Raw genomic sequence first — 26,857 nt, forward strand, 5'->3', positions numbered from 1 at the left:
CTGCCTTTGCTGAGCTCCAAGGATCATAAATACAGTGAAGTTTCCAATTTATGTTAAGAGCCTTAGAGAACAATTGAGATAACTTGGCTGTGAAGGCTGGGCCATTGTTGGACCCCAGAGAAATGGGAAGGTTAAGTCTGGGAGTAAATTCTGCTATTAATTTCTTAGCTACCATTTGGACCATTCTGCTTGGAATGGAAAAGCTTCTACCCACCCAGTGTTGGTATTCCAGACCAGCAAATATTTATTTATACCATACAGTCCTGGCTTGACTTCAGCGAAGTCCAATTCCAAAATTCACTGTAATTTTGTACCTTGATTCCATTGATCTTGGGGAAGCCTGTTCTTTGCACAGAGCAGGTAGCGATCTGAAGTTTTTCTCACTGTTTAGGTATCCAGACATAGGAGAGATGAGGTCTGAGATCTTCTTAGGTGGTGAGTGCATGGAGCAGTGCAAGGCAGGTTAACCAGTTTTGGCCCCAGTACCTTTGCCATGCAGATTCTTCTGTCAGGCAAGATCCACTACCTGTTGCAGGTCTCCTAAACCCCTAAGTCAGAATATGACTTGATCTCCTCCTTGGACTCAGGAACATCTTTGAGGCAGACTGGAGTCTCTAGGACAGCAGATAGTTCCAGGAAGTCTGGGCTTTAGGTTCCCTAAGAGCAGCCTCTTTGGTGGCTTGATCTACATGGTTGTTACCTAGAGTTTGGTAGATTTTGTCTTTTTGATATTACAGACAGTTCAGTTGGTAGCCAAATGGCTTCTTACAACTGGACAATTTCATGTTTATTTTTAATAGTTGTTTCCTCTGAGGTGATTAAGCTCCTCTTTTTATATATATGTCCATGAACATGAATCATAGCAAAAGCATCTTGGCTGTCTGTGTAGATGTTCACCATTTTTCCTTTAACCCATCTTAAAGCCTGTGTCAGTACAATTATTTCTACTCTCTGGGCAGCTAGGCCCCTGGGCAAGGCATGTGCTCCTGAGCAAGGCTTGCACCCAAATGACCTCCTTGTGGCCTGTGACAATTACCTCTGCATATCTTGTTCTTTCCTGTCTGTGTAGAGTTCCACATCTCTGGTGGTGAGAGGACATATGTCAGGTCAGGTCATGTACTTTGAATAATGTCCAGCATTTCCAGGCAGTCATGGATGGTCTTCTCAGGGTTGTCATCTGGCAGTAGGGTGATAGTAGTAAAAGCTAATGATTTATCAAAGGTCAGTCTGTCCTTATCTAAAAGAAGGGCTTGGTATTAAGTCAGATGGGCATTTGACATCAACCAGTTAGTGGCATCAGCAAAGTTTTCACGGCATGTAACGCAATTACAGTTAGAGTCTGCCCAAATGTGAGTTTTTCAGCTGCTTTTACAGGAATTGCAATGGCTATAATGACTCTTAAATAAGGGAACCATCCAGAGACTACAGGATCCAGTCTCTTTGAGATGTAAGCTGTGGTGGTCCAGATAGGTCTGGCCCTGGTAGACTCATTGAATGTGCTTAGCCAATAGGGCCACTATTAAGAAATGTGGTCTTGTTGGAGTATGTGTGGCTTATTGGAGGAAATGTGTTACTGTGGGGGTGGGTTTTGAGGTCTCATGTGTTCAAGCTAGGCATAGTGTGCTGCTGCCTGTGGATCAAGATTAGAACTCTCAGCTCCAGCTGGGCAGTGATGGCGCATGCCTTTAATTCCAGCACTTGGAAGGCAGAGGAAGGCAGATTCTGAGTTCAAGGCCAGCCTGGTGTACAGAATGAGTTCCAGGACAGCCAGGGGCCTGGGCTATACAGGAAAACCCTGTCTTCGAAAACCAAAAAAAAAAGAACTCTCAGCTCCTTCACCAGCACCATATCTGTCTGAACATTGTCAGACAGACACCCTCTTCCAGGAGGGTGTCTGCCTGCACACTGCCGTGGTTCCTGCCGTGATAATAGACTAAACCTCTGAACCTGTAAGCCAGCCTCTATTAAATGTTTTTGTCTTGTTTTTTTAATAAGAGTTGCTGTGGTTCTGGTGTCTCTTCACAGCGATATACCCCTAAATAAGAAAGTTACCAACCTTTTCCAGGGACTCAGAGTCTATGGCAGGACTCCCCTGGCAGTGCCCCTTCCTGAACATAAAGATGAAAGGGCTTGGAGATATCAGAGAGAGTTAAAGTGGAGACCTATGCAAGGGCCTCTTCATGTTCCCAGTCCATTCCAAAGGGATGTTGTCCCCTGCCAGAGCAGAACACAAGAATTTGGCAAACCCAGGTATCTATCAACTCCGAGAAACTCCCTGACTTGTTTCTTGGTGAGTTGGGATTTGAATTATGGCCACTGTGCAAGCCTGGGACAACAAACGGATGCTTACCTTCTCTCAGTTCATAGCCCAGGCAGATGCCCAGAAGTAAGCAACTCAGTAATCTAACTGGGCTAGAGTTTCCAAAAGGCCTCTGATGGCTCTCAAACTGTCCTCGTCATTTTTAGCAGCCAAAAATAAATCATCCAGGTGCTGCAGCAGGGTTCCCTCAGGGCGTTTACTGCAGAAGTGACTTTAGCCGTGGTTGAGTGCTTCCTTGAAAATGGGAGGATATTTGAGCCCTTGAGGCAGTCTGTCCAGATTAGTTGTCTCGATATCCCCGGTTTAGGATCAGTTCATTCCAACGCAAACATAGGCTGACTTAATTTCCATAGAGGAATGGAGAAAAATGCATTTTTTAAATCCAGTACAGTGTAAAATTTATGCTCTTGTGGTAAGCTAAATGTAGGGATTTCTAAGAGTTGAGTGAATGGATTATACTTATTTGTTCACTTCCCTCAAGTCTTATACTGGTCTATAGTCTTAAGTTCATGGCTTTTGGACAAGTAGTAAGGAGGTATTCCGTGCCGACTGGCAAGAAGTAAATGTGTCTGCATCAAGGATGCTCCTGAAGTGAGCCTTATAATCCATTCCCTGGCTTCCAAACTGAAAGGGCATTGTTTGACTCAAATGGGCATCATCCTAGATGTTAATTGCTTTATGACGGGTGATACATGTTTTGCCAAGCCAGGATTATTCTCTGCTTAAACTGTAGGAATTTTTGGAATCAGCAACTTTTTCCATTCCCCTTTCATGGAATCAGTTAGATATTGGCGGAACAGATATTCCTCACTTATTGGACAGGTTAAAGTCTTAGCAGGGCCTCCCAGTTGCAACTCCTGAGAATGATGTTTGTTTCCTGGAGCTTGTACAGGAGGTCATCCCCCTAAGGGAAGGGTCATGCAGAAATAATAGAAGAATGAATCAGTCACAGACGCTTGTCCTAGCTTAGCAGTTTTGTTGCCCCCTGCACTTCCAGTTTTTGGTTGACAAGGGGTTTAAGGGGTTCCTATAATACCAAATGGGTAGCCCCTGTGTTTACCAGAAAATTTATGAGCTGGCCCCTGATGGTAAAGGTTACTCTAATGGTTTGTATATGCTCAGCCCAGGAAATGGCACGATTAGAAAGTGTGGCCCTATTGGAGTAGGTGTGTCATTGTGGGTGTGGGCTAAAAGACCTTCACCCTAGCTGCCTGAAAGTCAGTCTTCCATCAGCAGCCTTCAGATGAAGATGTAGAACTCTCAGCTCTGCCTGCACCATGCCTGCCTTGATACTGTCATGCTCCTGCCTTGATGATTATGAACTGAACCCCTGAACCTGTAAGCCAGCCCCAATTAAGTGCTGTCTTTACAATAGTTGCCTTGGACATAGTGTCTGCTCATAGCAGTAAACCCCTAACTAAGACAGTTACCATGGGCTCCTGGAGAACTTAGTTCAAAGGAGCCTCAGCCTCTCTGATCCTCCATAGCTATGATTGGCTTGGATTTCAGGGATCCTGCCTGTTTCTGTTATGGACATTGATTTTTTTCAGTGACCTAGTTCATTGCAGTAGGAGCATTGGTCCTTTTATAAATGTCTCCTCATTTGTTTGTTTGTTTGTTTGTTTCGAGACAGGGTTTCTCTGTATAGCTCTGGCTGTCCTGGAACTCACTCTGTAGACCAGGCTGACCTCGAACTCAGAAATCTGCCTACCTCTGCCTCCCAAGTGCTGGGATTAAAGGCGTGCTCCACCACCGCCCAGCTAAATGTCTCCTCTTTTAATCATGGGATGTATGGGCAGAGTTGAAAGTGGCTGGAGCTGATAGTGCAGCCACAGTAGCACACCCCATCTTCTTTATCAGAAGATCTTCTTTAATGTCTCTGCCAAACATCTTCTGGGATCTCTTTTTCTTTTTTCTGTTCTTTTTTTTTTTTTAAGAATTATTTTATTTTATTTATATGAGTACACAGAAGAGGGCATTGGATTCCATTACAGATGGTTGTGAATCTGGTTGCTGGGAATTGAACTCAGGATCTAGAAGAGCAGCCGGTGCTCTTAACCACTGAGCCATCTCTCCAGCCCCTTCTGGGATATTTCTAATAGTTATTTGTCTGGTTTTTTTTTTTGGGGGGGGGTTTCAAGACAGGGTTTCTCTGTGTAGCCCTAGCTGTCCTGGAACTCACTTTGTAGACCAGGCTGGCCTGGAACTCAGAAATCCGCCTGCCTCTGCCTCCCGAGTGCTGGGATTAAAGGCGTGTGCCACCACGCCCGGCTTGTCTGGTTTTTTTTTTCTGCAAATCCATCCATCTTTTGTATCTTACCTATGTGGGCTGAGAAATGAAAGCAGTGTTAATTGCCTTCAGACAGGGTTAATTGCCAGGACCTTTTCTTGGTCTAGAGGGGTATATAACTGATAGCCATTCAGAAAAGCTCAAGGTGATTCATTTACATTCTGTTTTACCTCTGTTTCCTCAGATAGGTTAGTGGGCTTTTGGGCTGCCAGTTTCATCTTCTAACAGAACCTGATGGTATTCACTCAGTGACCTCCTACCTTTCTCTGTGTTGAAGTTTCATTGGAGTCTCTGTCTTAGGAGTGCACAGTCCATTGCCTTTGCCCTCTGGTCATCAGCCATTGAAGTTATTCCAGGAAGTTCTTTAGTTGCTTTCATTAGAATTTGTTTCCTTTCTTCAGTATTAAAGACGGCATGGAGATCTGTTGATAGTCATCCTATGTGAGGAGGGAGATGACTGAAAAAGGTAGAATCAATTAGAAAAATTAAGGAATCTAGGTTAGTGCTGAAAGGGGGATTCTTGTTCTCCCAGTTGTAGAGATCTGTAGTGGAGAAAGGGACATACAGGTAGTGACTGTCAGGAAATGGCTGTAGGGGAGCAAGGCCCAAAGGAGGTACAACCCCAGCACCAGAATTGGAGGAAGAGTCAAGAGGGCCATATGGGACCCTCTGATGGGTGTGGGGAGAGGGAAAGAGCTGGGAGGTATAGAGAAGATAGGTGGAGCTAGGGAAGAGCTAGAAGATAAGGTAAGGATAGACTCAGACACAGAGGCAGAGTGAATCCTTAGTGGTGGGTGCTGAGCTGGCAATGGTGGAGGTTGAGTTGGGGAGGGGAGCAGGGGCTAGAGATGGTTATATAAAGGAAAGAATTCTTCTTCCTGTGAGTCCTGCAGAACAGTGTTCAGAGGAGGCTCTTGGGTCTCTGCTACAGGCTCTTGAAAGGCCCATCTGCTGACATTCAGAGCTCAACACCTTACATGTTTCAGATCAAATAGATCTTCATCCAGGGTGGCCTGTTGGAAGTTGCTTTAGACAAGATGTATCCATTCTATTCTGGGTGGCCAGGCCTGGCAAGGGTGATACATACCATTGTGCAGGCTATCTGAAAATCAAAAGTGCCCTGGGAGGGCCAGTCAACCCTGAATGTGGGCCATTCAGTTTCACAGAGAGGTGACTCTTGGTGATGGGATATTCATAATTCTCTTTGACCATAGGGAGTAAACTTTGCTAATTTTTTTTTCCTTCTGGTTTTGGTTTTGATTTTTCAAGGCAGGATTTTTCTGTGTAGCCCTGGCTGTCCTGAACTCACTTTGTAGACCAGACTGGCCCCAAACTCACAGAAATCTGCCTGCCTCTCCCTCCAAGTGCTGGGATTAAAGGCCCAGCTAAGTTTGTCAAAAATGCTTTTTTTTTTTAAAGATTTATTTTATTATTATATCTAAGTACACACTGTTGCTGTCTTCAGACACACCAGAAGAGGGCGTCAGATCTCATTATGGGTGGTTGTGAGCCACCATGTGGTTGCTGAGATTTGAACTCAGGACCTTTGGAAGAGCAGTCAGTGCTCTTAACCGCTGAGCCATCTCCCCAGCCCCCCAAATATTCTTTAGACACAAGATAAAGGGTTATTAGACTTGCTAGTCTTATCACCGATACTGTCTGTCAGTTCAGTTGCCCCAAGTCCAAGATAAACCAATTAACACAGAAAGTACAAAAGACAAAATGGAGACAGTAAAAATGAAACCAGAGACAAGACTTATAAAGACAAAACATATGAAGACAAGATAAATGAAACATAAAGCCAGACCCTGGACAGGAGAATATTTGAGTTCCATCAAATTCCCCCATGTCCCAGATCAAGATCTCCACAGACCAGACTATGACTTACCAGGAAGGCCTCTGTAGATGTTTGTGTCTCTTGTCATCATGGTAGTTCACGCTGATAGTCCTAGTCTGAAACTGAACGCACACCTGGAACCTTGGAACTTGTCAAGGTGTATGCCTCCTGAGGTCAGGCCCCTCAGCCCGAAAGACCCAGAGGAAGGTCCAACTTTAGAATTTGGGAGCCGGGCGTGGTGGCCCACGCCTTTAATCCCAGCACTCAGGAGGCAGAGACAGGCGGATTTCTGAGTTCGAGGCCAGCCTGGTCTACAAAGTGAGTGCCAGGACAGCCAGGGCTACACAGAGAAACGCTGTCTCGAAAAACCAAAAAAAATATATATATATATATAATTTGGGTGAGCAGTCTGAATCTCACTGGGAGCTCCAGAAAATGTAAATCCTACTGGTTGATAATAAAGATCACTCCCACAATTTTGAGCCAGATTTGAAGCAAGGTTGACTTTTGGGGAAGGTGAGCAGGCCAGCTTCTTTCTCCTGAGTCCAGCTAAAGAGAGCAGCCCAGGGCTATTTCTTGGCCCCCTTTTAAGGAGTAAAATCGCAAGTAGTTACAAAGCAGGTTTACAGAAGAGAGAAGCTGGGACAATAAGGAAATACAGAAAAATCTCAAAAAAGAAAAAAATCCACCTTGTAATTAGGGAGGGCTAAGGAGGATCAAAGGGTCAGAGTGCTGAATGAAGGTCATTGGTTGGAACAGGACAGGCTCTAGGAAACAGTCATAAGAACAGCAACTCAGCTCTTAGAGTAAATGGAAATTTATTTTTAACAATGCAGCATAATGGCTCCTCTTTCAAACTGGAGTTAAGCACTTTTCTCATTGAGGCAGAAGTGAGGCCTGCCCAGTGAACCTTAAAACCTACCTCCAAGGACCTACTTCCTTATGCCTTCCAAAACCACTACTAGCTGGCGACCAAAGATTCAAAAATGGGAGCTTATGGGGACACGACAGATTCAAATCAGACTAGGACTCAAATGGCATCTGTTTCCCCCCAATTATATTTATTCAATTGTTCTGTATATCTACTTAACTAGTCTGTATTTAAATTACGATTCCATTTGTAAGGTCTGTGAAGAAGGGATGTTTTTAATCATTGTCTTTTAGTATCATGTTACTGTTTCTTAGTTTTTAAATTTAAAATTATTTTAAATATATGAGTGTATGTGTACCACATGCATGCTCTGTGCCCAAGGAGGTCAAAATATGGTGGGTCTCCTAGAACTTAAGTTACAGATTATTATGAACTATGTGGATACTGGAAGAGAATCAAGTTCTCTTAACTACTGAGCCATCTCTCTAGTCCCCAATATGACATTGTTTTTTGTGCATTGATTTTAAACAGTAGATGCTTGTTAAATGGATGGATGAATGAATGAGTGAGTGAATGAATGAGTGATTTGAATATAGAATGATAATTTAATCAGTGTGTAAAAAAATATTTAAAAGACTATCTGGTTTTGATTTTTTTTTTTTTTTTTGAGAAAGTCTCTTGTATCCCAGGCTGCCCTTAAACTCAGTACTTGAACCCCTTATCCTCCTGCCTATCCCTGCTGAGTCATGGAATTACAGGCATGTGCTACCCTGCCAAGCAAAGGCTGTATGGTTTATGGGGAATTGTTTTTTTCCTTTTCTATTTTGTTTTTTATTGGATATTTTCTTTATTTACATTTCAAATGTTATCCCCTTTCCTGGTTTGCCCTCAGAAATACCCCCTATTCCCTCCTCCTCCCCCTGATCACCAACCCACCCACTCCAGCTTCCTGACCCTGGCATTCCCCTACGCTGGAGCGTAGAGCCTTCACAGGACCAAGGGCCTCTCCTTCCATTGATGACCGACTAGGCCATCATCTGCTACATATGTGACTGGAGCCAGGGGTCCCTCCATGTGTACTCTTTGGTTGGTGGTTTAGTCCCTGGAAGCTCTGGGGGTGCTGGTAGGTTTGTATTGTTGCTCCTTCTATGGGGCTGCAACCCATTTCAGCTCCTTGGATCCTCCATTGGGGACCCTGTGCTCAGTCCAATGGTTGACTGAGAGCATCCACCTCTGTATAAGTATCCACACTTTGGTCTTTCTTCTTCTTGAGCTTCATATAGTCTGTGAATTGGGTATTCTGAACTCCTCCACTAATATCCACTTATCAGTGAGTGCATACCATGTGTGTTCTTTTGTGATTGGGTTACATCACTCAGGATATTTTCTAGTTTGCCTAAGAATTTCATGAAGTCATTGTTTTTAATAGCTGAGGAGTACTTCCTGTGTAAATGTACCACATTTTCTATATCCATTCCTCTGTTGATGGACATCTGGGTTCTTTCCAGCTTCTGGTTATTATAAATAAGACTGCTATGAACATAGTGGAGCATGTACCCTTAGTACATTGTTGCAGCATATTCTGGGTATATGCCCAAGAGTGTTATTGATGGGTCCACGGGTAGTACTATGTCCAATTTTCTGAGCAACTGCCAAACTGATTTCCAGAGTGGTTGTACCAGCTCGCAATCCCTTCAGCAATGGAGGAGTGTTCCTCTTTCTTCACATCCTCACCAGCATCTGCTGTCACCTGAGTTTTTGATCTTAGCCATTCTGACTGGTGTGAGGTGGAATCTCAGGGTTGTTTTGATTTACATTTCCCTGATGACTAAGGATGTTGAACATTTTTTGTTTAGGTGCTTTTCAGCCATTCGGTATTCCTCAGTTGAGAATTCTTTGTTTAGCTCTGTACCCCATTTTTTAATAGGGTTATTTGGTTCTCTATAGTCTAACTTCTTGAGTTCTTTGTATATATTGGCTGGAGGGTTGGTAAAGATCTTTTCCCAATATGTTGGTTGCTGTTTTGTCCTATTGATAGTGTCCTTCACCTTACAGAAGCTTTGCAATTTAATGAAGTTTCATTTGTCAATTCTTGATCTTAGAGCATAATTTTTTTGGTATTCTGTCCAGGAACTTTTCCCCTGTGCCCATGTGCTCAAAGCTTTTCACCACTTTCCTTTCTGTGGAGGTCCTTGATCCACTTGGACTTGAGCTTTGTACAATATGTGGAAATTTTTATCACTTTTCTAATAATCATGACATTTTAAAAATCATTTAAAAGTAGAAAAAGTCAGAACAGCATGGAAGGATCAGTATTGCTCAGGACCGGAGACCAAGATCTCAGCACAAAAGGAGATTTATTTGCTCCAGAGGGAAAAAGGGTGGGAAGTAAGAGAAGAACACAGGAGATAGAGGATGTGGAAAAAGTTGAAGAGAACAAGGGAGAGGGGGTAGGGATTTTTGTCCTAGATGGGGACAAAGGACTGCCTCTGGATAGAGAGGAGATAGGCATAACCCATAAGAAAATGATGGTTTATAAAGGTAATGGGAAACCCCATTTTAGGATGAGGTATTTGATTTTAGTTGTAGATGAGCCAAGGGGGGCTTTTGATTGCTGGACTTTGATACTTTGATAGCTGGACCTTGGTATTCATCCTCAAAGAAGGACATGGCCAAATAAGGGAATAGATCTTGGCAACTAGCTTTAAGAAGGTAATCTAATGGTTTTTAGCAAGGCAGAGGGAATGGGGAAGAACGTGAGGCCTGATAGAACCATGTTGGCCATGCTTGAGCTGGCTAGAGTTCTTTTACAGCATGTTTTCCATTTTAATATCATGACTGAGCTCTGTTTCTGTCCACTGCAGGCCTGAGTTGGTTGTCAAGAAACTCCGATACTACGCAAGATTTATAGTAGTTTGCCTTCTTCTTAACAAAATGGACGTTGTGAAAGACCTGGTAAAGGTAAATAGTGTTTTGTTCTGTTTTGTTTTGTTTTGTTTGAAGACGGGTCTTGTTATATAACCCAGGCTGACCTTGGATTTGTAATCCCCATGAATCAGTCTCTCCTATGCTGATTATAAATGTACTTTAAAATAACTGTAGCCCAACCAGACGTGACACTGCATGCTTTTAATCCCAGCACTTGGGAGGCAGAGACAGGTGGATCTCTGACCCAGGCTATCTGTAAATTCTTGTCAATCCTCCTGCCTCAATCTTGAGTGCTTACATATATGAGCCATCAGTTCTAGCCCGATGGTATACTTCTTGATACATTTGACTCAACTATGTCCTAATTTTCACAAGCCTATTGGAAGGAGATATATATTCTGCTATGATCGTCTATCCTTAGCTGCTAATTAGATTATTTCCAAAACACAATGTGATATAATGGAAGGGAGTAGTTTTTGTGTGTTAACATTTATGAGTTTGTTTCTCAGGCAATTCTGTTGATAAGTTAATTGCCGATATAACACCAAGTAGGGAATAGACTTTTATAAGGTTTTTATTTGCGGTGCATCATTCTAATTTATTTTTTTTATTTTGAAGCAAATCTGTGGTTTTCATTCTTTGTTTTCTGTTATAATTTGGACTGGATATTGATACTGATCAAACATAATTCCATTACTTTCTGTCAGGAGTATTACAATATAGCTAGTTTTTATGAAGATTATAATTTTTATATTCATTTATTTATTGTATGTGTGTGTAATTCATGCACAGGTGTCAGGACCAGAAAATAACATGTAGGAATTGATTCTCTCCCTTTGCTATTTGGGTTTCATAGATTGAACTTAGATTGTCAGAACTTAGGTTGTCAGGCTAGGTGGTAGATACAGTTACCTTCTGAGCCGTCTTGCTAGCCTTATTATGAATGTTATTAATAGACTCTTTTCTTTGTGGAATTTCTAATACCAGGAATTGTCTGATGAAATTGAAGATTATACTCATCGCTTTAATACTGAAGATCAAGTCGAGTGGAACCTGGTGCTTCAAGAGGTAGCAGCATTCATTGAGGTAATTTCTTGAGAGAAAGCTTATCACCGTCGTAGGTAGGCAAGTGACTATGCTGTGTTTATTGTATGTGTGTAACTTTGAGAAGAACAAGAAGTGATATTCTGTGTTACATTAATGTGCTTCTTTTTTCTTCAGGCAGACCCTGTGATGGTGTTAAATGATGATAACACTATTGTTATCACATCCAATCGTCTCGCTGAGACAGGAGCCCCCTTGCTGGAGCAAGGCATGATTGTGGGACAGTTGTCTCTGGCTGATGCACTCATTATTGGTAATTGTAATAATCAGGTAAAGAACTGTGAAAGATTTATGCTTAAAATTTACTTTAAAAAAGTTTGTTTTGATCATCCGTGGATTTTTTTTTCCCTTTGTAGAGTTCCTTACATCTGTGAGGAATGGTCAAGTCAATTATGCCATGTTCATATATATCTGTAATTGTTTTAGAAACAATGTTAATGACATGGAAAGATGATTATTAGTATATTAATTTGCCACTGAGCTAAATCTATATCCCTAGCCCAATCAGTATTTATGAATTATCAGTCATGTCTCCAGGGAGTGTGTGCTTGTATAAACAAAAAAAAGACAAAGTGTCTTCACTAATAAAGCTTTCTGTTTACCTATAAAAATATTAACAAAAATAACTACTGAGATAATATCACTTCAACAGATGTAGCAAAAGAGAAGTGTAATGTTCTGATGTTTGGCATGAAGGGATTTGAGCTAGTCTGAGAGATAATGGGATGTTTTTTTCTGACAAAGTGCTGTGGTTAAGAACAACAGTTAAAGCCGGGCAGTGGTGGCGCATGTCTTTAATCCCATCACTTGGGAGGCAGAGGCAAGCGAATTTCTGAATTTGAGACCAGCCTGGTCTACAGAGTGAGTTCCAGGACAGCCATGGCTACACAGAGAAACCCTGTCTTGAAAACTCAGGGAAAAAAAAAAAAAAGAACAGCAGTAAAAGCCAGGCAGTTGTGGTACACACCTTTAATCCCAGGACTCAGGAGACAGAGGCAGGTGGCTCTCGGTAAGTTTGAAGCCAGCCTGGTCTACAGAGTAAGTCCCAGGATAGCTGGGGCTATACAGGAAACCCTGTCTTGAAAAACAACAAAAACTAACGTAGGAAGTTGTCCAGAGTAAGCAAAAGTAGCAATGGTACTACTGTCTGCAGGCCTGGTTCCCTGGGAGGATGGGGCACTTGTAAAACGCTACACTGGGTGGGCTGGAGAGAACAAGAAGCAGCAGAAAAAGTCAGGAAGGTGATCTTTTCCCAAGTGCACAGGACACTGGCAAAGGGTGGGGCTAGTGAGGGCTGCATTTTGAGGTCATTTTTTAAATTGTTTTTTATTTTTTAGCTGTCATACAAAGTAATAGGTTTCATTATGACATTGCATATATACATATACAGTATCTCACTATATAGCGCTGCCTGTCCTGGATCTCACTTTGTAGACCAGGCTAGCCTTGAACTCACTGAGATCTGCCTTCATTTACCTCCTAAGTGTTGCCACCATGCCCAGAAATACCCTGGTTTTAAAAACAAGACAAACAAAACTAGCAAACTAAAAAACAGGAAAATTACAGTCTGTAGTTCCAGTGTCTGTAGAGCTTATTTCTTAGAATTCAAAAAGAGCCAGGTGCTGTGCCTATAATCACAGCCCTTGGAAGGCAGAAGTAGGTGTTGAGGCCATCTTGGGCTACAAACAAATTGGAAGAGGAATGCATGAAACTACTGCATTGGTTCTGTCCTGGATCACATGGTGTCAGTTACATCCTCTTTGACAGTAACAGGACACATAGCCAGGGATTATCTCCTTGCTCTGATCTAGACAAGCTTGCTTCATGCTGTTGTGTTGAAATACTGGGTGGTAGACATCACACTATTGGGAATTCAGTGTGTTGAAATGTTAAATATCTTCAAAAATACCTGAATTGATGACTTGTTTTATACATTTTTAATTTTTTTTCCTGTGAAATTTTTATGTGAGGAAAATGTGAGTTTTGCTGATCTGCTAAGAGAGATACTAAATGGAATTCTGGTAGCTCAGTGGGAGAGCACTTGCCTAGCATGCATGAGGCCCATGGTCCTGATCCCTAGCAATTTATGTTTGAATGAGTGCCCCAGACCCTCTGGGCCCCTTGGTCTGCATGGAACGGGTCTCTAGTCTCGGGTGGGCAAAGCATCGGATGAATTGACAGACAGATACACACAGGAGAGGTTGTGTAGAATCTGAATGTAATTTGTCAAATCGAGCATCAAACTTTTTATACAGAAGACAATAAGGAAGTTGGGTGACACACTCGAAAGGTACAAAGAGGTTACTGGATTCTTACAAAAAACAGAGGAATGCAAACACAGAAGGTCTAACAGGAACCACCTGGGATAGAATTCATTGTTAACAACTGGGATCAACAAGGGCTCCACCTAAGATTCACTTAATCTTAGAAGCCAGGGTCAAGGCCTTCGTGCCCTTGCCATAGTTCCTATTTTAGTCTATTGTATAATCCACCTTCCCCTTAGGCCATTGTAAATCGTGTGTATGGTTGTAACTCCGCTATAGTTCTAAGTATCTATTCTGGTTTCTCCTTCGGTCTGAAACTTCCTTCTTCCTTAGTGATGGTAAATTCCTGTCTAGGGGAGTGACTTAGCTTTTATTCAAAGTGATAGTGTAGTACCAGAGGCTATTTTGAATAGCAACATTCTTACTAAATTTCAAGCCCACGGTCTTGCTCAAGGACGTTCTAGGACTGTTGGAACACTGGCCAAGGCTTTAGCTATGTCAGAATTCAATCTTAAAAGGCACTTATAATAGGATAATACTAAGAGAGCACATGGATCCATATACTAGACTAACTCGGGAATGGAAAATTAATGTATGGGTTAGAGAGAACGCCAGACTCCAGGAGTGAGTTTCTGTGAAACTCTTTTGCCTTGTGAGTAGCTTCTAAGCCTCAGCCTGTCAAGCTGACTCTACCGGAGAGCGTGGCAAATGAGGTACATTTTCATTTTGATTTTTGAGACTGGGTCTCTCTCTATGTAGCCTAGCCATCCTGGAACTCTCTTTGTAGACCAGGCTGACCTCAAACTCAAAGAGAGCCACCTGCTTTTGCCTCCCAAGTGTTGGAATTAAAGATGTAAGCCACCATGCCCAGTCTAAGGAACAGTTGGGAAACTCCAAGGAAATAATCTTTCTGAACAACTCCCATAACTAAAAGCATTTCTATTTTATTTTATAAACCTCTTCTTTATTCTGCCATTACATGTTCCTAGGTCCTCTATAAAAGTATTATTGAAAACAAAGAAAGTGCACTCTTAAATACTGTATAGTGCCAGAACACTAAGGAGATTATAAAGTATGAATCCAGACATTGCTCAGCTTAAGCAGTTGTTACCATGATTTGTAGGGCTGTGCTTTTTGTAACTTTTGTTGCTTTCTAAAGACTACTTGAGCAAATTCACAAGTTATTGAGAAACCTAAGCACTGTTAATTACACGAAGTAGACAGTGAGCATTGGGGTGTCACTGCATAAATCTTTTGTCACATTTGCCTTTTGAAAGTCTTGTAATTAAATGTCAAAGAATAAAATATGAGCTGTCTCTAGGCATGGTTGTTCAGGCCTTTAATCCCTAACTTGGAAAGTAGAGGCAAGGAGATCTCTTGAGTTCAAGGCCATTGTAGTCTATATAGCAATTCTACATAGGCTAAAGATACATGATAAAAACCTGTCTCAAGCAAACAAAAACAACAACAACCCATCCATAGACAAAGAACTATAGGCAACTAAAGAAAGCTGACAGTGGGAGAAATAGGAATATACCCCCAATCGGTTACCCTATACCAAGGAGTCAGCTGTGAAGTCATATACGTATAAGTGAACTAAGCAGGTTGTATTTAGATATTTAGGTGCATACACACATACTCACACAGACATCCCAATAATAATTAAAGTAAAAGACCGCTGGGCAGTGGTGGCGCACGCCTTTAATCCTAGCACTTGGGAGGCAGGCGGATTTCTTAGTTCGAAGCCAGCATGGTCTACAGAGTGAGTTCCAGGACAGCGAGGGATATACAGAGAGACCCTGTCTCAAAAAAACCAAAAAGAAAAAAGAAAAGAAAAAGAGACCATGATTTCAAGATGGATCAAGGCAGGTAGTACATGGGAAGGATTGGAGGGAGGAAAGGGAAGGGGAATGTAACTTCTATTTTAAAAATGAATGTTTGTTTGTATGTACACATGTATATTTTAAAATCAGCTGTTATTAAATATACTTGAAAGTCAAGAGTAATAATGCAGTCAAAGACCAGAAGTTCTGCTTATTCCATAAATGACCAAGTATGTTTTTCTTTCAGGTCAAATTCAGCGAATTAACTGTTGACATGTTCCGGATGTTGCAAGCCTTGGAGAGGGAGCCTATGAATTTAGCTTCCCAGATGAATAAGCCAGGAATACAGGTGATCATTGCCTGACTGGTAATTCTTACCACTTCTGCTTCTGTTAGGGGCACTGGAGTAAATAAAGGACTCTCTCAGCCCAGCCATGGGGGCCTCACACCCGTAAGGCACACTAGACAGCCAAACAGTAGAATTATTGAAAGCTAGATGCCTGCCTGAGCTACATTATAAGATCTGTGACAAAAAATAAATAAATAAATAAATAAATAAATAAATAAATAAAAACAACTCTCTTGATAAGACACAGTTGATAAGCACAATCAGAGACACTGAATAAAATTAGGGTATTTGATAGGATAAGAAATTCGGACACTCAGCTGTCACATACCACTTATATGTCATTTCATGTGTCGATTTTGGCATGTTACCATAGGAGCCAGCTGACAAGCCCACCAGACGAGAAAACCCCCACAAGTATCTACTCTACAAACCGACCTTCAGCCAACTGTATACATTTTTAGCAGCATCTTTTAAGGTTTGTATGACCTCTTTCTGTAGTGGGAAGAGTGTGCTCAGGATGGACTTGGTCACTCTTCTGATGCCTGACTTAAAGTGTTTAGTAATGTATGAACATATACAAGTGTTGTTCCGGTAGTCCTTCTAACCCTTGCAATTTGAGGAATTGTAGCTGCTTATGATGTGAAATAATTTATATTTAACATCAATCAGAGACTGTCTCTGATTGATTATTCTCTCCTATCTAGATTTTTATTGCTAAACAGTTTTGGGCTTAACACTCAATGCAAAACTGAAAAACAAGAACAGGATGTGTAGCATTCATGTGCTCAGGCAGCTCAGTGAGACATTGTGACTATCTGATAGAAGGATGTGGTAAATGCCTGTAATCCTGACTTTGGACAGGTGTTAGAGGATCTCTTGGGCCACACACTAGGGTGTTCAAGGACAACCAGGGTATATAAATACACATCAAAGTTGAGGCCAGTGTGAGCTTTATACAGCCTCAAGAGAAAAAAAAAAAAAAAAAAAAAAAGGAAAAAGATGATAGGAATTAGGAAGGAAGGCATAGAAGAGAGTTTGCCTTCTTTATCACCAATGGAGACCTTTCTCCCTCCATTTTATATTTCCAGAGAACATTCTCTAACAGATGGGGAGTTGCAAGTAGAAAATGTGTTCACAGCTCTGGGGACAGTTATGCAGTATAGATTAGAGTAAATCTTTGCCATGTGATTTTAAGTTGGAACAAATGGAAACATGATAACAGTAGTGTGTTAAAAGACATCAGTGTTCCCCCACAGGCTTAAATTGAACTGAATATTAAATACAACTCTTGTTTTTCCTGTCTGGTTTTGTGTATGTGGTTTTCTTTCATTTCAGGAGCTGCCTGCCAATAGTGTGCTTCTGATTTACCTGTCAGCCACTGGCGTTTTCCCCACAGGTCGTTCTGATGGTGAAGGTACAATAAAGGAATGCTCCCACTGTGAGCAGGGCTTGAATTATCTGTTTTCTACAAGACAATGGCCCACAGCCCAGAGACCACCTCAAGCTTCCTAAAAAAGCTTTTAAATTTAAAACCTGGTCTGTTTGTTTAGTGACATTGTTGGAAAGAATCTGGTTAATTCTCTCTACTCATTTATTATTCCTTGAAGCCCAAAAATCTTGACACAATATTTATGTCTAATGCACATTTCACTATCATATTTATCAAATGTATCGAATGTAGATTTATATATTATGGCTGAAAGTCTTTGTAGAAATCAGTGTACTTTTGTAACTATGAAAGTTCAAGTCCTTGTTATAATTTTATTTTCAGTCCTTTTTATTTTGTTACTACAGATTCAGTCCATGCAGTATTGGGATGCTGCTTCAGAGTAAAACCCTAAACTATCAGAATATACAAGCCCAGAATTTGTTCAGACTAGATGAACAACTCAGATGTAAATGAAGGACTTAAGTCTTTGGAGAAAAATAGTTTAACATTTTCAACATTTTCCTCCTCATTTGTCTGTGGCAATTGGCATTCCTTTATAAAATGCATGACCTACCATCTTCCTTGCATGACCTACAAAGTAGTAAAATGTTACAGTTAAAACAAAACAAAGCAAATCGCTATAGTCTTTACGTTGCAGTGGTTTTTTAAGGGTCTGTAATCCAGCTGTGACCCGAGGGGTTGGGGTATAGTGGAGCACTTACAGGCATGTGTAAGGGAGGGAGAAGACAACTGCATGAGTAACTGCCTTACTTCTTATTTAATGTTAGTGACTTTACTTATATTTAAGTATTTCTTATCTGAAAACAGGTTACTAAGACAACTATTCTGGGTTTTCACATTAGACTTTTGGCTTCTTATTTTCCTTTTTGTAATTAGTATAGGTAATAAACTAAATTTCTCTCAGAACTTTTCTGAACATCTCACAATCACTGTTCAACTTAGACAAGAGTTACATAACTCTTATGACCAATTGGGAAAAGCTAACATGTAAATCAACATTTTAAAAGTTTACATGATAGTAGAATAATGAATTTTTTATGTACTGGAATTTGATAGAATATTTCATGAAAATGAAGTTTTGTTAATCAGAATTTTCAAGTTAATTCTAATTTTTCTTCAAATTTTTCACTTAACAGTTAATTTAAAATTATCTTTACTGGATCAGATGTTATAGTGTATCCCTATAGTGCCAGCTACTCAGAATGCTAAAGCAGGAGGATCACTTAAACCTAGGAGCTCAAAACCAGCCTAAGCAACATGATAAGACCTGGATGGATGGATAGATAGATAGATAATGAATATATATCATATACTAAATATGCATGTTTAAATAGAAAGAGGGAGATTTCAGTTTGCAGTTAATCAGCTTTCTTTATAACCAGAGATTGAAATATTATTTGCAATGTAAACTTTAGTTTAGTTTAACTTTTTATTGATTCTTTGTGAATTTCACATGACGTACTCCAGTCCCACTCATTTTCCCATCCTCTGTATCTGCCCTCTACCCTTGCAACCTCTCCCCCAAAACAAAACAAAACTCTTTCCCTGGAAGCTCTGGTGTGTCACAGTCTGTCACACAGTATGCCCTCAGAAGCTGTGGTGTGTCACAGTCTGTCACACAGTATGCCCTCGGAAGCTGTGGTGTGTCACAGTGTGTCACACAGTATGCCCCTGGAAGCTCTGGTGTGTCACACAGTATACCCCTGGAAGCTCTGGTGTGTCACAGTGTGTCACACAGTGTGCCCCTGGAAACTGTGATGTGTCACAATGTGTCACACAGTGTGCCCTGGAAACTGTGGTGTGTCACAGTGTGTCACACAGAATGCTCCCGGAAGCTGTAGTGTGTCAGTCTGTCACATAGTGTGCCCCTTTGCCCATGCAGCTTTACTTGTAAGTGTTCGTCACAAGGAATCATTGGTCTGGTTTGAGGCCTCTGGCTTCTGGCTACACCGCCAATACTGGGTCCACACCATGACTCCTCTCAAATATCCTATAAATGTTATTTTAAACATCCAGGTCTCCATCCCTTTTTACCACCCAAATTAATGGGTTGCTATAGATTATTGTTTTTGTTGTTGTTGCTGGAGGTTTTGTCTGTTTATTTGTTTCATGATTTTTGTTTGGTGGAATTTTTTGAGACAGAGTCTTTCTGTGTAACCCTGGCTATTCTGGAGTTCACGGTGTAGACCAGGCTGGCCTCTAACTCAGAGATCTACCTGCCTCTGCCTCCTGAGTGCTGGAATTAAAGGCATGTGCCACCATGCCTGGCTATAGATTCTTATTTTGTTTCTCAATATATTATATTTGAAAAGCTAGTAAACAATTTAGTGTTTTTTTTAAAACATTGAAGGCAATGTGCTGAGATCATCTAATTATTTCATTATAGTAAAATGTTAAATTTAAAGATAATGCTTTGTGATTCTGTCAAAGGGAGATTCACTGATGCTCTTGAACCTGGGCATTAGATCACTTGGTGTTACCCTCCAATTGAATTCTAGGTTTCTTCCCTTTGTTCTTTTAGGTCCTTATGACTTTGGAGGTGTACTTACTAATAGTAACCGGGACATTATCAATGGAGATGCTATCCACAAACGAAATCAGTCTCACAAGGAAATGCACTGGTATGTATTCTAGTGTCTGTTTTGATTCTAGGGATCAAAATTCTCTTAAAATATTAAAGAGAAATGGGAACTTAATTTCCTACTACACAGGTTCCCGTAGACTACTGTTGCTAGCACTTATTTGTGTTCTTGTGTGAAAGCTTGTACTTTTTCTAGCACAGAGCAATCTTTAGAATTCCTCTAGTTGAAAGACAAAAGTCTGCTTTTCATTAGCAGTGAGCTTATATAATAATACTTTGTATTAAATCTCGACTTTTCAGGGGGTGGGTATGGGGGACTTTTGGGATAGCATTGAAAATGTAAACGAGGAAAATACCTAATAAAAAAATAAATTAAAAAAAATCTCGACTTTTCATACTGAAAAGCAGGCCTGTGTATGTTTCAAATTATTTATGTCATAGTTAAAAGGTTCCCAAGCCAAATGTGATACTGTTACTCACCTTAGTTTTAAATTACTTGTTTAGAAAATAAAAATTTATTTAGAAATATTTATTTAGAAAATATAAAATATATAAAAATGCATAGACAGCATCACTAATCATCTGAGACATGCAAAATAAAACCATGAGAAGTTATTGCTTAGCATCTGTTAGGGTTGTTGTTGTAAAACATAAATATTGTTGAGGATGTGAGCAGAGAGACCTTAAAAACTTTGGGGAGAATATAATTTGATTGGTACAGTTATTAAGGAAAACAGTATGGGTTTTCATCCAAATGTTAAAAATAAGGGCCAGCCAGATGACTCAGCAGGGGGTTGCACTTCCCACCAAGACTGATGACCTGAGTTCAGTCCCATACACCTACAGTGTAGAAGGAGAACTGAATCTCCACAAGCTGTTCTCTGACCTCTAAATTAGTGGGGGTGGGGAGGGTGGGTGTCACACATGATGGATGGATGGATGGATGGATAGTTAGTAGGTAAGCAGGCTTAAAGTACACCAAGTATAATGGCATATGCCTGTGATCCTAGCAATTAGAAGTACAAGACAGTCTGGGCTCCATAGCAAGGTCATTCATGTCTCCAAATGAGTGAACAGATGATTAAATGAATATATAACTATATTTGAAATACATAGCTGGAAGGTAGCTCAGCAGTTAAAGCATCAGGAAAGTGAGTGTTGGGCTTGAAAGATGGCTCAGCCAGTAAGAATTCTTGCTGCTCTTCTAGATCTGAGTTCAGTTCCTAGCACCTATATTTAGCAGAGCACAACTACCTGTAACTCATCTCCAGGGGATCCAACACCCTCTTCTGGACTCCTTGGGAACTGTACTCACATGTATTCATGCCACATACATACACAACATAAATATATAAAGATGACACATACCTTTAACTCCAGCACTCGAGAGACAGAGGCAGGGACATCTCTATGAGTTCTAGGCCAGCCTGGTCTACATAGTGAGTTCTAGGCCAGCCAGAGCTATGTAGAAAAACCCTGTCTCAAAAAAACCAACGACAACAAAATAAAACAACACCACAAAAAAAAAAAAAAAAAAAGCAAAATAAAACGAAAAAGATTGGGGCTAAAGAGATACCTCAAGAATTAAGAGTACAGGGGCTGGAGAGATGGCTCAGAGGTTAAGAGCACTGATTAAGAAGGTCCTGAGTTCAAATCCCAGCAACCACATGATAGCTTACAACCATCTGTAATGATATCTGACGCCCTCTACTGGTGTGTCTGAAGACAGCTACAGTGTACTTACATATAAATAATAAATAAATCTTTAAAAAAAAAAAAAAGCATTAAGAGTACATACTGCTTTTAGAAAGGTGCAGTGCTGGGTGGTTTACAGCCTCTTTAACACCAGCTCAAGGGGGGATCTAGTAATGCCTTTGGCCTCTGTGGACCTCAGTTAGCACTTATGTGCACACACACACACACACATAATTTTTAAAGATATTTTTTAAAAGGAAGATTATTTAGGTGCAAAGAAAATGAAATATTGCTATATATAGAAATGTGAATAAATATTGCATAGTTTCACTTACATGTAGAAATTTAAAATATCTAGCTCAGAGGTATGAAAGGTCATTGTTAGAGACCAGGGGTCACAGATAATTGGAAGGTGGGCAACAAAAGCTAGAGGGGGGCTAGAAAAATGGCCCAGTGATTCAGAGTGCATACTACTCTCCCAGAGGAAACCAGTTTGGTTTCCAGCACCTGCCAAATGGCTCATAACTCCCTACCTCTCCAGAGGATCTGACATCCTCTTCTGGCATCCATGGGCACCTGCACTCATGTGCACATACACCTAAACATGTAATCAACAATTAAATCATAAAAAGATAGAAACTTTTAACTATAACTTTAGTATCCATCCTCTTGAGCAATGGAACTTACAGAATGAATCTGTATATGGGGGGCAGATTTATTAGACTATCTTACAGGCTGTAGTCCAGCTAGTCCAACTGTGGTTTTCTGGCAATTGAAAGTCTAAAAATTGAGTAGTGATTCAGTCCACAAGGCTGGATATCTCTGAATACACTAGAATAGCAAAGAAATGGGCTCTAATGCCAGTGAAGGAATGGACTTGCTAGCAAGAACAAGCAGGCAAAGAAAGAGAACTTCCTTCTTCTATGTCCTCATGTAGGCTCCCAGCAGATGTAACCCAGATTAAAGGTGGGTCTTTCCACCTCAAAGATGAAGTTAGAAGTGAAGTCCTTCCACTTCAAGTTCTCTAATTAAGAAAAAAATCCATCATAGGTGTGCCCAGCCATTTGGGTTTTAGTTCATTCCAGATGTATAATCAAAATGACAGCCAAGATAGCCATCATGGTGTTTTGTTTTTTTTTTTAATTTGCTAAAAACTACTTTGAGCCAAATATGAAACAGATATTTCATTAATTTAGTGTGGTAACATCTAAATTATATATAATTTTCATATTTCAATTAAAGCCAAAAACTATTAAAAGCTATATTGAGGTTGGATGATACTCACTAACCAGTAAGATATCAGTTTTGTTTTGTTATGTACATTTACATTAATACTGATACAAATGTACACATTGTCTGCTTTGATGTGATGAGAAAGAGTGTACGTGCCAAAAACTGTAATCCATAGCAGAGGCTTTTGAGTACATGTTCCTGAACTTGGGCATTACAGTCCATTGATCTGGGCCCAGCTAATCTACATATTTAATAGGCAGCCTAGATGGTTTACATAAAAGTGTCCAAAGAATATAAAACAGAGTGAAAGACTTCCTTCTTTCTTGTGTTGAAGTTAGATCCTGGTTCTCCCTCTCAGTCCCATGCTCCCTGAAATAAGGCTCAGACTCAAAATATATTTACAAATAACTTAGCCATACAGCTAAGCTCTTTTTGACAAGAATCATAACTTAAGATAACCTGTTTATATTAACCTACATTCTGCCATGTGGCTGGCTATCTGTGCTCAGGTACCATGCATCTATCTTGTCTCTTCGCATCTTCTGGGCCTCACTCTAGCTCTATCCTAAAATCCTTTCTGCCTCCAGAATGGCCTACCTCCATTTCCTGCCTAAGCCATAGTCAATAGGCTTTTCAGTTGATAGGTGATGCATCCATACAATATACAAGATATTCTCTCTATATTCTTATCTGGAATATTAAAATGTAGCTTGAATTTTTTTTAATGTTTAAAGATATAGAGAGCTGGATCAACATTTAGGAGCACTTGATATTTTTGTGGTGGTCCTGGGTATAGGTCCTAGCTCCCACATAGTGGTTCACAACCATCCTTAATTCCAGTTTCAAGGGATCTGATTACCTCTTCTGATGTCTAAGGATACCGGGCATGCACATACATACATACATACATACATATATACATACATACATGCAGGCAAAATATCCATACATGTAAAATAAATAAATCTTTAAAAATTATTGTAAAACCTCTTTAAAATATTTGATGCATTTTAAGAACCATTGAAATATGGATATGGTTATATTAATCTATCCTAATTTCAAACCACATTCTTGGAAAGAACTTTTAAGTAATACAAAGCAGTTGTGTGTGAAGCCTTTCTGAGGTTTTCACGCCCTGGGTAAGTCATGCTTACATATGGGTCCTTTTTAGCTGAGAGGTTTGTTCGTTTGCCTCACTGATGTTGCCCATACTGCTCTTGAATTCCAGAACTCAAGTTGTTCCCCTCTTTGAGTCTCCTGCTTGCTGGAGCTGTAGGTAACACCACTGCACCCTTTATTTAGATAGTCTTGAATAACAGTTGCCTTTGAACGTGTTTTCAGGTAGAATCAACATTTCCCAGTAAACACACATCTGTCTTTGTGTATGTTTGCTCCTTAATTTCTGTTTTCCTTGTAATGCAGTGTTGGGAAAACTGAACTTTAGAATACTATTTCTGAGACTTGGCATCCAGTTACACAACCCCTCACTGTTTTGTCTGCAGCCTTCATCCTGGAGATCTCTATCCATTCACAAGGAAACCCCTGTTCATCGTTGTGGACTCCTCCAATAGTGTTGCCTACAAGGTGAGTCCTGGAAAGCTGTTGTACACTCCAGGTATATAGCAGTGACCCCAGGGTCCCCACTCTAACATATGCCTTTTTATTTTGCTTTGTTTTGCTTCTTTAATTTTACAGTTTGTATTTAGTGTTTCTTTTCTTTTGAGGTTGTGCATGCTAGTCAGGATCTGATGCTATGAATAGAAACAAGAAGAAACGCATGAATGGACTCTCAGTGGAAAATAATAAATCCTCCTGCAGGAAAAAAGTTTTCAAGATTCCCAAGATCTCTGGTGGGAGGTTTACTTTCGCTATATAACTCAGACTGTTTTTCTTTACAGAGCTAGCGATAGTATGGGCGGCGGCGTCTTCTCTAGTTTTTAAAACACTTTTCCTTTCTGCACACCTCATTTAATGTACACATGGTTTAAATGAAACTCCATCTCATGTTGCGTAGTAATGATCTGGAATATTAACAGTTTTACATATGCTTTGTTTTTCCACGATTGAGCCTGAATGTGGTTTAACCTGGAAGTACTTTTGCAATCTTTTGCTTTTGAAACAAACCCTCAAATGCTCCAAAAGCACCAGCAGCAAAACACTGTGAAGTTGTCAGAGTTCAAGCAGTAATAATTTATAGAAAAGCAAAACAGGCTTAGATGAGGGGAAAGGATGTCCACACTGGGCTAGGTACTTGTTTCTGCTCCTGAGAGCTGCTTCTGCCATGGGTTTCTACACGAGTGGAAAAGCAAGCATTACTCAGTTATTCTAGCATGGTGGTAGAAATGGCTGAGGAGCTAAGAATGGTGACCCCACATGGATACTTTTCGTTTTCTCCTCTTGTCTACTTTCATTTTAAAAATAAAACCTGGCCAAGTGTGGTGGTGCACGCCTTTAGTCCCAGTACTCAGGAGGCAATGGCCAGCAGATCTCTGTGAGTTCAAGGCCAGCCTGGTCTGCAAAATAAGTTCCAGAACAGCCAGGACTGTTACACAGAGAATCCCTGTCTAAAAAAAATCAAATGGATGGATGGATGGATGGATGGATGGATGGATGGATGGATGGGTGGGTGGGTGGGTGGATGGATGAAACAAGCCTGAATTCTAAGAGCATTTACACAGAAAAACCCTGTCTAGAAAAACTGAATAAATGAATGAAACAACCTAAATTCTAAGAGCATCTAACCCACCCTTTTTTTATTTTTATTTTTTAGCATGTTTCTTGCTACCCATTTTGTTAAGTTCAGTGTTAGGATTTTTGATTTTTAGGAAACTTAATCTGTGTACTTTCTTAATTTGTATATGTATGTATATATTTTGGATGTAAGAGGGAGTAAGAAGGTCAGAACAAGATTGGTAAGAGTTCAGGGCAGCTTGAGCTATAGGGTGAGTCCCCCCTTTTGCAAACAAAAATATCTAGACAAGGTCCAGCATGTAAATACATAAATTACATATATAAAAATGTTCTTTAAGAGTAGTACAGAAAACAGAAAAAATCAATAAAATAGTTCAAGAAAATGGCCACTAGGTTCAAAATATACCCAGATCAGGGCCCTGTCTTTTTTCTTTGATATAGATACAGCTAGAGGAATGGATGTATGTGTGCATATGTGTATGCACACACAAGAGATATATGTAATTGCCTTTTTCTCATGTTTGAAATGTCTTCTCATACCCTTGGGAACATAATTGATTATTTTATTGTGTGTGTGTTGTAAGCCAAGGTCACATCATTCCCTAGCTACTCTTAAGCCACAGAAATCCATCTCTGCTTTCCTATGTTCTCAGGTGTCTCTGTTTCTTTTTGCCTCTTTTATATGAAACTTCATTCAGAGTATCATAACCCTCACCTTTCTGGTGATTTAGAATGGAGGCAAGAAGCTGGGTGAGTGGATAGGACTTGTCATAATTGAGATGGATTATTTAGTTGGGTGGTAAACCCTATGTCAGGTCTTTAGGTCTTCCTTTATGCTTATATCATATTTATCAGATAAAACTCATTCTTCCAAAAAAAAAAAAAAAAAAACTCATTCTTCCTAGAATTCCAAGTTCTAACTATCAGCATATATATGCTTTCCTGGATGTGTATATTGTGACTATTGACATACATGTATCTTTGTCCTCCCCCTGCCTCACATTTAAGATTCTTAATAAATACATGTTGAATGGTGAGATGATATTGTATCTTTCTCCATATGGAATCTTTATACTAAAGATTAAATGTCCTGTGTAACTCTTCTTTCTCACTCCAAATTCCTGTTTTATTCCACTCTTGAAAGAAAAGGGACTTTGCATATTAGTATGAGCTTCCTGGCAGAAGAAGGAAGTGACTGATTTATCAATTTCTGTGTGACAGCGACAACCCATAGTTTGCCTAACATGTTCCCTAACATGGACATGCTGATTGGCTTTCTCTGTGGTAATGTTTTAGCTGGAAAACTTTTTTAAAAAATTCCCAATAACTTTAACAAATTCTTTTTAGTTCTACTTTCTTTCCTTTGGGGGAAATATGATTCATAGTGAACATTGAAAATTTTAAGTGCTGTGTCTCTGCCA

General features: G+C 40.2%; 1 protein-coding gene across 5 annotated transcripts in view; it reads left to right on the forward strand.

The window, feature by feature from the left end:
• Positions 1 to 26,857, forward strand: part of Scai (suppressor of cancer cell invasion) — a 120,202-nt gene that overhangs the window by 67,225 nt on the left and 26,120 nt on the right. For all 5 annotated transcript variants that reach the window (XR_003835591.2, XM_085834946.1, XM_021149052.3 and 2 more), the window contains 8 exons: positions 10,183 to 10,279; positions 11,234 to 11,332; positions 11,468 to 11,620; positions 15,685 to 15,786; positions 16,160 to 16,261; positions 17,122 to 17,200; positions 19,758 to 19,857; positions 24,248 to 24,329. Coding sequence is in view for 4 of the 5 variants with exons in the window: in XM_085834946.1 (XP_085691072.1) it covers positions 10,183 to 10,279; positions 11,234 to 11,332; positions 11,468 to 11,620; positions 15,685 to 15,786; positions 16,160 to 16,261; positions 17,122 to 17,200; positions 19,758 to 19,857; positions 24,248 to 24,329 (814 nt within the window). In the remaining variant the exon portion in view is untranslated. The remainder of the gene's footprint in view (positions 1 to 10,182; positions 10,280 to 11,233; positions 11,333 to 11,467; positions 11,621 to 15,684; positions 15,787 to 16,159; positions 16,262 to 17,121; positions 17,201 to 19,757; positions 19,858 to 24,247; positions 24,330 to 26,857) is intronic.

This window comes from Mus caroli, unplaced genomic scaffold (genome assembly GCF_978045245.1).
Source record: "Mus caroli unplaced genomic scaffold, Mus_caroli_1 scaffold_2, whole genome shotgun sequence".
In the NCBI taxonomy this organism is placed as follows: Eukaryota; Metazoa; Chordata; class Mammalia; order Rodentia; family Muridae; genus Mus; species Mus caroli.